Source organism: Lethenteron reissneri, chromosome 14 (genome assembly GCF_015708825.2).
Source record: "Lethenteron reissneri isolate LAM-NWPU_2019-01 chromosome 14, ASM1570882v1, whole genome shotgun sequence".
In the NCBI taxonomy this organism is placed as follows: domain Eukaryota; kingdom Metazoa; phylum Chordata; class Hyperoartia; order Petromyzontiformes; family Petromyzontidae; genus Lethenteron; species Lethenteron reissneri.
Genome location: NC_083792.1, coordinates 11563615 through 11576035, shown reverse-complemented (window position 1 = coordinate 11576035; position 12421 = coordinate 11563615). Strand labels below are relative to the sequence as shown.

General features: G+C 42.6%; 1 protein-coding gene across 1 annotated transcript in view; it reads right to left on the bottom strand.

The window, feature by feature from the left end:
* LOC133342393 (neuronal PAS domain-containing protein 3-like) overlaps window positions 1-12421 on the bottom strand; it is a 108953-nt gene that overhangs the window by 21270 nt on the left and 75262 nt on the right. Inside the window, exons 5-6 of the mRNA XM_061551539.1 lie at window positions 8961-9050; window positions 2662-2833 (exon numbers count right to left, since the gene is read on the bottom strand). Of these exons, the coding sequence (XP_061407523.1) occupies window positions 2662-2833; window positions 8961-9050 (262 nt within the window). The remainder of the gene's footprint in view (window positions 1-2661; window positions 2834-8960; window positions 9051-12421) is intronic.

Genomic DNA, 12421 nt, shown 5'->3' with positions numbered 1-12421 from the left:
GGGAGAGCTCTGTAACATCTACACCCACAATAAAATAAAATTATGCTGTTTGTAGCTTCACAGATTATTGGTGTAAACGCAGAGGTATTTTTCGTCTTTTTCCAAATTGTATTCCAATTCTGATATTGCTGTTGTGTAATGAACTACCCATTCGGAATGCTCACACAGAGCAGTGCGATCCTTTGTGTTAGAGAATGGCTCAGAGATACAGATATCGCAGAACAACATCTGAGATCCCTTCAGGTGACCTCGTTTATCCATCTGAGACGGGCAAACACGTTCTCACATTCCCTGCTGCAGTGGAATGTTCTTCACGTGGCAGTAAAACCAATATTTTAACTTCTCGTAGGTTGGAATGTTGCCAGTTTAATGTGACGGACTTTTCTTGTGCATGTGTAGTCATCGGTGATTGGGCTGAGACCCACAACTCGCCACCCTTGGGAACAGGGTTGAACTGTGGGCAACCAAAAACCCGGATTTGAACCCAGAATCACACGGTGGCAACTGAGCGCTGTGATCCCTGGCTCAACTTACAACCTTTCTGTCGGTCATTCTATTAAGGCCAGCTCTACAACCAGCCACATTTGTATAAATCAACATGGGGAAGATTTACACCACGATTGGATGTTTTTAACACAATATAGTGGTTTTGGTGGAATAAATGTATTGCTATAGAGTAGTAAACAAAATGTGTTCTTTGTGGAATTATACCAAACACACAATCTTGACTTATTCTGAGTTACCTTTCGTTTAATAAGCAATGACAACGCTATTAAATTTGGTGCATGTTTTCGATAATTGTACCCGTGAACTGTAGCTCACCAAGCTTAAGGATTTGACATATGGAAATCCATGATCCAACAAATGTGCGCATTGATTGCACTTATAGGTAGGAGGTGTCGTTTGTTTATTTTTCAAGAATCCATTCAATTAAAAAAGGCCAAAAGCAAAAAAAATGCAACGTCATGAAACTGAAATCTTTAAGCAGATCACTAACGCACACTCTTAAGCCAAATGGTAAATCCATTACCAAGGTGCCAGATTATGTAGCCAACATGGCTTATAACAAAGCCAAGAACCCTAACACGTATCTTATGGCTTTCCAGCCAATATGTTGAAAGTAGCTGCCAGTGCAGTGGAACCACATGTCTGGTTTGTTATTGGATACAAATAAGGTTGGTGGTTCAACTACAACAATCAGAGAAGCGTTACACATGATCACAGATTCTGTGATACGGAGGCAGAACCCACTGAATTATACATCAACACAAACATGCCTCCTACTCATCGCATCTCGGCGTAAATCGTCTGCGGTTGCAGTGAATTAGGTTGGGACACAGCCACAGTTGGCGGCACAGCAGGTTTCTCATGTATAAGACATGAGTTCAAATACATGCCAGGGTTTACTCAGTCAGCCCATCATTCCTCTGAGGAAGGTAAAGCAAGGCAACAATTTTAATGTTTAAAGGCCATCTCCATTCTCCAAGGGACTGTCTTTGTGCCTTTGATGTTGTTGAGATTTTTGTTGTATTCATGTATTATGGGTGTTATCATACGTTGGTGCATCGATTAAAATCGATTCTAAATGAGAAAGTTTCGTGGCTCAGGGATCAGAGTGATGAGCTGGCATCTGCTGAGATCCTGGGTTCGAATCCTGTGGTTAAACCTGGTTCTCAAGTGTGCTGAATTGATGGTTTCAGGTCAGTCACTGATAACTGCACAAAAAGAGCGATTATATTACATTTGGTTCTGCACTTTGAGGGAGCTCTGTTATATCCGTTTCTGTGGACCATTCTCTGAGTATGAAGGGCTGCATGGGTCTATGAGAGATCCAAATAAATAATTTATTCTGTAACATGATGCCGATAGCACAATCTTGATAAAAATTTGGGGGGGAAATCGAAAGTTAAAATGAGAAACTATGTGCATCAAATCACACTTTTAAGAATTAATTATTTTCAGCTCATTTGTGCTGAATATCATTCATTTGTATGACTTCTACAGCCACTAGAAGTGTTAAAAATACACCACAATGTGGTTGCGAGGAAGGGGGGGGGGTGGGTGGTGGGGGGCGGTGGCTGAATCGTTACATTGATGCATAATGCAGTGAGACACGCCATGGTGGTGAGATGTTAACTACCTCGCCTGTTTTACAGGAGGTCGTGGGTTCGATCCCGACCCGGACGCCTGCTGTATATTTAGAATGTACGTGTTCTCTCTCCCCATGGACACTTGTATTTGTCTCCGGACCCTCTGGTTTTTCCCTCCACATTAAGAAAAAAGACTCGTTTAGGGTATTTGGCTGCCTATACATTTCCACGCGATAAGCCACGTGGTCGTTCTAACATGTGTGGCCAGGTCGCTTGTGAAAAAACAACAATATAGCCCAGTGGGCCTTACCTGGTAAAAAAAAAAATTGTCAAAATAGAATTATCTTCTTGGTTCTTTCGGTAAAGGCACGTAAAATGGAAATAATAAAACAACAAAAATTAAACTAATAAAATAATTCTCACGACGTGTTATTTTATTTGTATTATTTTATTATTTCCATTCTACGTGACTTTACCGAAAAAAACCAAGAAGATGAGTCCCTGCAGTCACGAAAGCTTTAAATCGAAATAGAATCGCGATGTCGCTCGTCATCAAATGCCTCGGACTCACTCGGCTCTGGCGTCTCCGCTTGCGAGGAGGAGGCCGAGCTGGCGCCGTCCTCCGCGGCCGCCTGCAGGGAGGCATTCCTCCCCGGAGGCAGCTTCATCCCCAGCTGTTCGGCCAGCTCGGAGTGGTCCGCTGGGTGCACGTAATCGAAGGCGCTGCTCCCAGCCATCTCCACCTGCCAATACGCACGCACGGACGCGGCGTCGAACAGCGAGCAATGCTGCTAATAATGCGCGCACGGACACAATAATAGGTGCGTGGTGAAGGTGCAGCCCTGCGGTTGAATTGGAGAGAATTTAAGAGGCCGGCAATGGGTCTCATTTGCAAGAGTGAGATGGGTCGCCAAAATGACAAAAGCAACAACATTATTGCTGGTAGAGAGGTGTTCCCACTCGTGCGAGCTCAGGAGAGCACCTCTATTGGGTATTTGGCCTACTCTTTAACGCTGGCCAGAGGCATACACACACAAAGACACAACAAAGACAAATATTCCCCCTTTTAGCCTGAACAGATATTTGGGGCAAGTGCTGTTAGCGAGCACCTATGAAGGCTGGCACGTCACACGAGGGGGTGGGTGGCCAGCACCATGCCCGGCCGCTTTTGTCTCCCCAGTGGCGATGTTTATCACGCCAGGTACTCATTTGAGGCTGAGTCGACTTAGCGGAGGCCTAGGACCGGTTCAAATATTGGTCGTGAGCGAGAATCGAATTTGGGTTGCATGGTTCATAGTGCAGTGTGCTAACCATGACACCACCTCTCCCCATACATGCACGAACGCTCACACAAGCATGCGCGCACACACAAGCATGCGCGCACACACTCTTCATGACCACATGGACACAAAAGATGAATGCAAAGTGTAGCCCAGCAATTACTTGGTGGCAGATGAGCTTCTACTACATGGAGCAAATGAGTGCCCCTCTGTAGGATACTTGGCCTACTCTTCCACGCTGACCAAACATCTTTGAAGAGGTGGGTGTGCGCACACTTTACCCCACCAACACACACACGACCTGCCGATCGACAAGCTGTGATGTATCCATTCACATCGCCGGGTGAATAGAGGTATCGGGGATTTAAGAAAGTTCCGCAATTTGTTTCAACTGTCATGCCGGAAAATGAAATCGAAGCCGGCGACCCCTGGACTTGAAGTGCAGTGTGCCGATGATCATTACGCCATGGCAGCAATTCTATCCCCTTGCACACAAGATGTAAATAATATCAATGTATTTCTCCCGCTGCTGCTGGCACTTCAGTGGCACCAATAACACGGCAGGCTGTCGTATGCTCTAATAGCAAACAAATAAATAAATGCATTTAATTAAGTAATATTGTTCGGCAAACAAAAGCGAGAGAAAAAGGCAATCTACCAAACCCTTCAAGCATCTCTTCATATTGGTGGAAAATCTTTTTGGCCGTGAACATTGATTCCCTCCCTGAAAAATGTTTCAATCAAAATGTTTCGACTACGTTCTGTATAAGTACAGATTTTTATGCACAGCTGCGAAGTCACACTCGCTTGCCCATAGTCGCACACGCTTGTACAATATCCACATGAGCTTGTGAACATCGCAACACAATATGCCTAAGCACATATGAATTCACGAACGAGAAGGGGCTCATTTATCAAAATGCCAATAATAAAGCTACTCTGGACAAGTGGATATAGTGCATGTGCTCACATAAAATAAACAAATGAATATTTCATTGTAACTGCTGAAGCTGGCGTCATTTTCATTTTCAAGGAATTCTCCCTTTTATTCTACACATGGCTTGCTGTGTGCTCAGCGTGCCACGCATAAGCGCGAAGAAAATGCGGTACATTAAAGAAGCTTTACAGACGTGGATTAGCTTCTCCACACACCCCCACCCCCCCCCCCCCCAAAAAAAAAACATGCAATCCTTTTTAAAGCACAAAATAACATTGTGATACAAAGGAGAGAGAAAAAATCGTACACGTGAGATAAAATATCAAAACTTATTTCGCAAACAAAACACACGCAAGAAAAAAACGTATTGAATGGAGGCACTTAAACTCGTTACACAGAGTTGCCTATTTTTACTCCCTTGTTTTGGTGCGTAATTCCAGTAAAGCATTTATAAACATACAGCGGTAAGAATCAATGGGAATCCTGGGGCCTTTAGGCGGGCGAGCTGGTCCTCTGCCAGAGAATTTACTTTGCTGAATAAATGCTTGTTGTTTTGGGGGGGGGGGGGGGAGTACATCCCTCCCACGCCAAGGCCCTGGCGAAAACTATTCATTACAGACAATAAATCTCCAGTCAGCAATGCCAGCTGTAAAGAATGAGGAATTTATCATGTGATATGCCACCCACGGCTCTCCGGGCTGCCTAGCAATATGAGGGAGAAGACTACCCCATGATCGTTAATAGCAGAACAGTATAAATTTTGATTATGATCAGGAGCCGATCTTTCCTCGGGTACCTTACGTGGCAGGGAGAGATGAGGATAACAGTCCCTAAAAAAAAAACATCAGCGGCGGACGCTGAAAATTGGAAATGTAAATTTGTGCAGTGTCATCTGACACGGTGACTAAATTACACATAACATTTATGGGCCGTTTATCCACGAAGCAGTCAGCCCGCATTAGGGTACACAAGGATCAGTCCATTGCTTTTCGGAGGAGATTTATGGAACGTTTGGCTCCTAAACTCAATAGGCTAATTGTGTCCTTGTCAGAGAGCAATGACGGACAACTCGGCCTTTTCCCCCCTATCCAAAAAGCACAAGTCAGCCTGCCAGCCCCATCAAGAGCCATCAAACTAATGGGAAGCTGCAATCCCTGTCTAAAGATATCACCCAAATTAGGATACCCTCCACAACATGTTTTGAATTCCGTCTGATGATCTTGGCTGCAGTCCACAGCGCAGCTTGGCCGGTGATACTTTGATTTGGTTTATTCTCCGATGGAGAAATCTTACCAGGTTTTAAAAATGCATTCATCCACTTATTGATTCATGTTTTTGAGATTCGGTGGAGGAGCAATGGAGACATCGTGAGCAAGGGGTTACAGCAAAATAGGTGGATTGAGAATGCAAATGCAGCGATTGGATATTTTTATAGATAATTGTTTTAAAGCCGTCGTTCACAAATGCATTAACATTGGCGTTTAGACAATGGTTCCACGGAATTTAATCTCGCGAACGGAATTACATTTTAAAATATTCATTTGTATGTGATAGGACAGATTACGTTGGATTATGTATTGTATATTGTTCACACGTATAAAGTACGCCTATTACATCTGGGAGAACTATCAGTACAACATTGCACGCAGTGGAGAATTTACATAACAAGAAATGATATTTTTAAATTGTGGTTCAATCGACAATGTATTCCGCATATTGATTTATTAATGAAATACACTTGTGAAGTGCTAATGTGAAGAAGCGCGTGTTACTGCAGGGCCTACTATTATAACGCGGCAGAAGAAAATACATGCAGCATGCTGTTCCTCTGCGTATGCACTTGCCCTTGTCGGATAATTATAGAAAACACCTTCCGGTAAACACTGCAAATCTCTGATCCCCCTTTATCTCTCCATTTCAGCCCTGCCCGCCATTTCCCATGCTGCCGGTTTGCTAATTAATTGAAAACAAACGACCGGCTTTTTCAAAAGCGGGTCCCAACGGGTCCCGTGTGTTCCCGGCTGCATCGATCAACTTCACGCTCCGGCAGCTGTGGATGCCGATACAGTGTGCAAGTGCGTGTGTGTGTGCCCGGACCTGCGTGCATGCGTGCGCGCGTGTGTGTACATACACACGCGCGCACGCATCGTGAGCCCAACCGCCCACGGTATTGGGGGGGGGGGGGGGCCCAGGGTGTAAGATCACCGGAGGGATTGGCGCCGATTATCAACGCGTCCTGAGCTAGCTAGCGCACAGCAGATAGGCCCCTCAATCATCCTGCCACTGCAATCAATTTTTGCCTCTTGCCCTGAGTCATCGAATAATCTGTGAGGCCAAACTCAAAAGATCACTCTCAGCAATTTTGGCTCGGCAGCCCGCCCCCAGCGCAGTCTGTGGAGTTTGTATTTTTTTCTTGTGCGGTTTTGTATAATTTCTATCGCTTTTTGTTCATTTGAATTATTAACGAGCAGCATTTTGCTCAATTTGTGGTACTGGTAAAATCGTAGCCTATAGTGCCAGCTTGACCATATGATACGTGTTGCTTACAAACTAATTATTATATTTTGCATCTGGGAACACAATGCTTCACATATTCCAGGTGGTAATGAAGTCTGATGTGAATTTGTTGCCAATAATAAGTGATCGAAATAAATAAATAAATAATAGTGAAGTTTCCTCCCACCCCCCATTCTAAAGCTGTTGATTTTTCATGTCATATAAATACAAAAATTCTAAACTTCATTATGCAGTGCCCTGGGGGAAATGGGAGGGTGGGAGAAACGACAACGTACAAGAGAGTTGGCAACATTACAGACTCATTTGGTGTAAAAATTGGCCATCTGTTAACACACTTTGGACTTTGCTTTCATGGTAGGGGGGTGTCAGCAAACACTCGTTAGAACAAATTCTTGCTTCAAGTAATTACAAACTCTGAAGGTTAAAGCAGCATTAGTGTCAATTACTGGTCCATAATTATCCATGATGGGTAGTTAATTGTCCTTTGTGTGACAATTAATCCATTAATTTCATTACAGGCTCCAACAATTATGCCCTTTTCCGAGACTGTAAGGCTTCACCTGAAGGCAGGCGTCGCAAAAAAACGATGGTGATGCTTTCTGTCGCCCGCGGATCTGAGGCCACAGAGGTTGACAGCTACAGGAAGGTGAACCGCTCAGACACCGTCCAATCCAATCACAGACGATTCCCACTGCCAAGTGTCTGTAGCGTTTAATCGTTGCATTAATGCTGGATTCTCATCATACTTGGTAATGTAGGCATTATCAGAGACAGCTCTCTGAAGCATTGCAATGGGAAAGCTACTAATGGATTCAATGGCAAAAACACTTTAGACATGCGTCATAAACTTTTGATGCTACTCTTGTGGCTTCCACGATGATTGCCAGTTGGATGAAATGTGCACATTCCCTCAATCAGATGACGAAAAGGAGCCAAAACTTTTAGTTGGGCTAATCTGCCTCATTTATCCCAGTCATCACATAAAAGCTTAATATTTAACACCGCCTTCAATTTACTTCATTGGAGGTTTAAATTAATAACCACATTTTTTTTGTTTACCCAGGAAACGCTGGGTAAAAAAAAAAAAACACAATTTCAAGACGCCACTGTGTGGAATGTTTTTCCAGTTACGTTGCTACAATAAAATGTAATATAGATGAATGCGGACGCATCAAAATGCATCCGCATCTCAAATTCCTTCTCGAGAATTCTTGCCCAGAGAAAACCCACTCACGCACGGTAACACCATTGAAACAACTCTGCATCTGTACTTTCTGTACACACACGTAACTTGCCCCTTCATTGTGGGTGCCTCTACACGATCCATCCCGCTGCGGGCCATTGCACCACCAGAATGACTGAGCTGAATATCGAATACCTTTGGTATTGTCAGGTGCTGCGTAATGGCTAGTGGCATGAGCTGAGATCGGATCAAACACCGTGTAAGCTCACCAGCCATTGCTTTCATGACCAGCGCCATTACCTTCTCTCCTATCTCGCTCTCCACTCCAGTGAGTAGGGCCTCCTCTCAAACCCCTCTGTCGAGCTCCACTCAGTGGGAGGTCGCTCATTCTTTGCCAATATCTCTGTGGTCTGGAACTCCTTCCCCCATTCATCCCTGCCGCTAACTCCCTGCCTGTTGTCTTCTCCACTTCCTATGACTGGCTACCATCCCCTTAGTCTGGAGATCCTTTGCCCCCTGGTTATTCATGCCACCGATTCTATGCTCTCGTTCAAGTCTTCTGTTCTGCCTGTGACTGGATACTATCTATGAAGTGTATTAAATATGAAATTATATGCGTATATTTTAATTGGTTCCCCGTGATATGCACGAACTGCTTTTTGTAAAGCATCTCGACATGCTGCTGCATTTAGATGCTACGTAAATACAAATTGTATCGGCATCAGGTGCCACCAAAATAGAAAGGGCATTTCCGACGCTGAATTGATACATTGCTAATTAACTCTTGCCCACAGATGCTTTAAAGCAGTGCTCCACACATCTGACATTGACTTGCCGCAGTGCACCCCACTGCCCGACTCTACGCCACGTCATTGAATTTCAACACTGGCATGAACCGATATCATGGAAAGTTAATGTGGAACCATGGTGAGTGCGACCGGAGAACGTCCTACCTGAGAGAGTCCCAGGTATATAGACACCGTCTCTGATATGTAAAGGAACCTCCCATCGAAATTCAGCACAAACACGAAACCATCCAGGGACTGCAAGACACGAGCGAGACAATGCAATGAACGCAACACATCGAGTGCAGGGATCAATACGTTTCAATGGTAAATTAAACAAACATTTACGGTTGTATATTTGGTATAACATTGGAGAAGGAACGCCTATAACTCAAGGCTGCTGCTGCTGAGCTGATTCCGTGCTTGTGTTAAGTGGCAAGGGTTAGAGCCATCCGTCCTAAGTTTGTTTGCTGTCGTATGTCGGACAGTTTGCAAAACATTCACAACAGCTTGAGTAGAGAGATGCTGGAGCGTTATTGACTTTTGTAATGGAAGACATTAGATGCAGGCTACCTGAGTACCCTAATTTGAGGTTCGTCTGGGACGGATAATCCATTGATTAATCTTCAGCGGTTAAATATGGCCCTAATTGTGACACTCAAATTCCACAGAGGCAGCAAAGCTGACAGACATGTTTCACAAACTTCAATAATCCCAATGTCGGCATTGGAATTATTTTTCGCCTTAATGTATTCTTTCGTAGCCAGTGTACGTGCGCCCAATGTATTCATCTGTCATTTCGTGACAAGCAATTTGCATTAACATTAAGGGGACTTCAATTGATTCGCTATGGACAAGTGTGTTAGAAAACAATCTATACTGCGGATAAAAAAAAAATTCATTAACATTTGGTAAAAAGGTTAAATTAGTCATGCCTCTGAACAAAGACATCGCCGAGCATACTGTGCAACAATTGACTTGAGTTTTGCGCAAATGCAATAAAATCTGTGTGTTTTAAGTGCCAACGTGGAAATAAACCGATTCTTTTAAAGGATAATCTAAAATGTTCTGTTATCAGGCTGCAAAGGTACTGCTTTCATCAAGGTGGTGATTACAGAAATTCGTGTATTTGAAACATGGTAGTTTTGCAGACACCAGTGCATCGTGTGAAGCAGAGATTCTTCGGAAATACTTGGAAATATATAAAAAAATATATTTGAAAAGGACACGCTGATCTGAGCGATGCATAACGTTCGTTAATAGATCGTGAATGGATGGTTGGTTGCTAAGTGCTAATAAGTAATAAACTACACATGAAACAGAGCTGTGTAGCAACGCTTTGAACATGGTCTCAGACAGATCATTTATTGTAGAACCCGTGAAAACCGAACAAGACAAATAGTCTCTTATTGAAGAGGGCTCTGGGTTGCGAGGTCAAATGCAGGAGTAAGACAATTGACTCATGGGGAGAAAATTCAATATACCACTTTCACTAAACTCTAAAACCGAATGAAGCTATTCAGCATTTGCACTTTATTAGAAGTCATATATGAATAATATGATTTAATATTGGGGAAACATACGTGTGGATGTGTGAAATGTCTATAAAACAGCAACTGAACAGAATAATGTTTATTGTCCTGTTTAAACAATTGAGTAATCAAAGGCCAGGTTATCGTCACATTGCTCAGTGTTATGAGCTTCATGCTGAACGCACATGATTGCAGCCCATGACTGCTTAAGATTTTATGAGTTTAAAATGTGTGGCAATAACCTGGAGCCTTGTTATTTGTTTATGTACATCGTGATACATTACTGCTTTGTCTGTTTTATTAACCTACACAGCCAAGGGTTATTTTAGTCTCTATAATAGGCACGTAACAATGACACATTCGGCAACCACCGTTGATTTGATGAATTGCCATAATTCGAGGTCATTATTTTATTCAAGAACCATTTTTGTATTGTTTTTACCATTTCATTTAGATCGTTTCTAAATATATATTTTGGTCTCGATTGTATATTATTGCCCACCCTGTTAGCCTAAAAAGTACATCAGCATATCATTAGCACAAATAATGAATTATTCATTCTCGTACAAAATATTAAAAGCATGTATTCTGAACATGAAAATTAATTTTAATTGTTGAAAAAAAGAAGGAAAGACCGACAAAATATGTGACGTTTTTCGTAATTTCCCGAAACTATGAGAAAACTTTTGAGTCCTTCTTTATATGCGCTGGGTGCCAGCGCAAAGGCAGCATCACTAAATAATGTGTCTGATTTTAATGTTTGAATCGGTGCATTGTTACACTCCTACTATCGAGTAAATACCATAACTACTATTTAATTTACCAGCAAACGCCCGCTGAACTATTTGTTATTTTTCAGAAGCAACATGGCCACACGAGATAGCTGATCAAAGTGGCTCATACAAGAATCACACGTGGGAATTCATAGTCACAGCCAATTAATCTACACGCACGTTTCAAAATGTGCAGGGCAAAACCGAAGGAACGAGAGAAATTCCACGCGAACACAGGGAGAGAAAGAGAAAATGTTAACTCCAAATATACAACACAGGCATTGACAAGGTCGGGATCGAACACACGACCTCCTGCATAACTTCTCGTCATCGTGACACCACTAATAATTTTCACCTCGAATTCTCTACATCACAAGTGTAACACCGCATCAATTCATCGATCAATAATGATTCGTAAGCTTGCAATAAGTGCACCGAACCATGCGCGTGAGAATCGTGTTCTAATATCGTCATACACGTTGTGTGTAATGAGATCACGTGACTGCTGCAGCCACTAGTTGCCACTAAAATGTTGATGATGGTTACAAACTGAGTAATCATTGGAAAGATGTGATTAACCATGCAAAAAAGATTTAACTACACTTATTTGGCCAATCTTATTTGACAGACAACTATTACAGGTTTACCATGTTCAGCTGTTTTCTTCTTGTCACAGGTTGAGTCACAAACCGTACCTCTCCATAACAAAGGCTCATCCTCTTAAGCCTCACCTTACCATATGAATAAAAAGTGTGCTGCACTTGCCCCCTTCCCCCCTCTCCAACCATTATATAAACGGAGTGGTAGCTCCTGCAATCTCTAATTTACTTGATACAGCTGTCGTGGCTGTGACGGTTCCACCTGAAGACAGAGGCTTGTGTTGCCTCCGAAACGTCGTGATTTTTATTTTATTTTACTTTTATTAATTTTAATGTTTTACCTCCGTGACTTTACCGAAAAAACCTAAGAATATGAATCCTTGCAGTCACGAAAGCTTCAAATCTAGAATGAATGCCACTAAAATGTATTTTTTTTATCGAATCCAATCTTGACGTTGAATCACGAATCACAACTCAACAAATTTGGTGGTGGTGAGGAGGGTTGCGGGTGTGTGGGGTGGGTGTGAATTGGTACATATCTATTGTATACATAAAACACTGCTCCAGAATGTAAAACGTAGTGGTGCGTTTATTAGTTAGTAAAAATTAGTGGCAAGATGTTGTTTTATGCTTTCACTGAGAGTACAAAAAAGCTAAAAATGTCACTATCCTTTATGTAACGAGGTAACATTAATTTTAATATTTCTGCGTTGTAGACACATAAA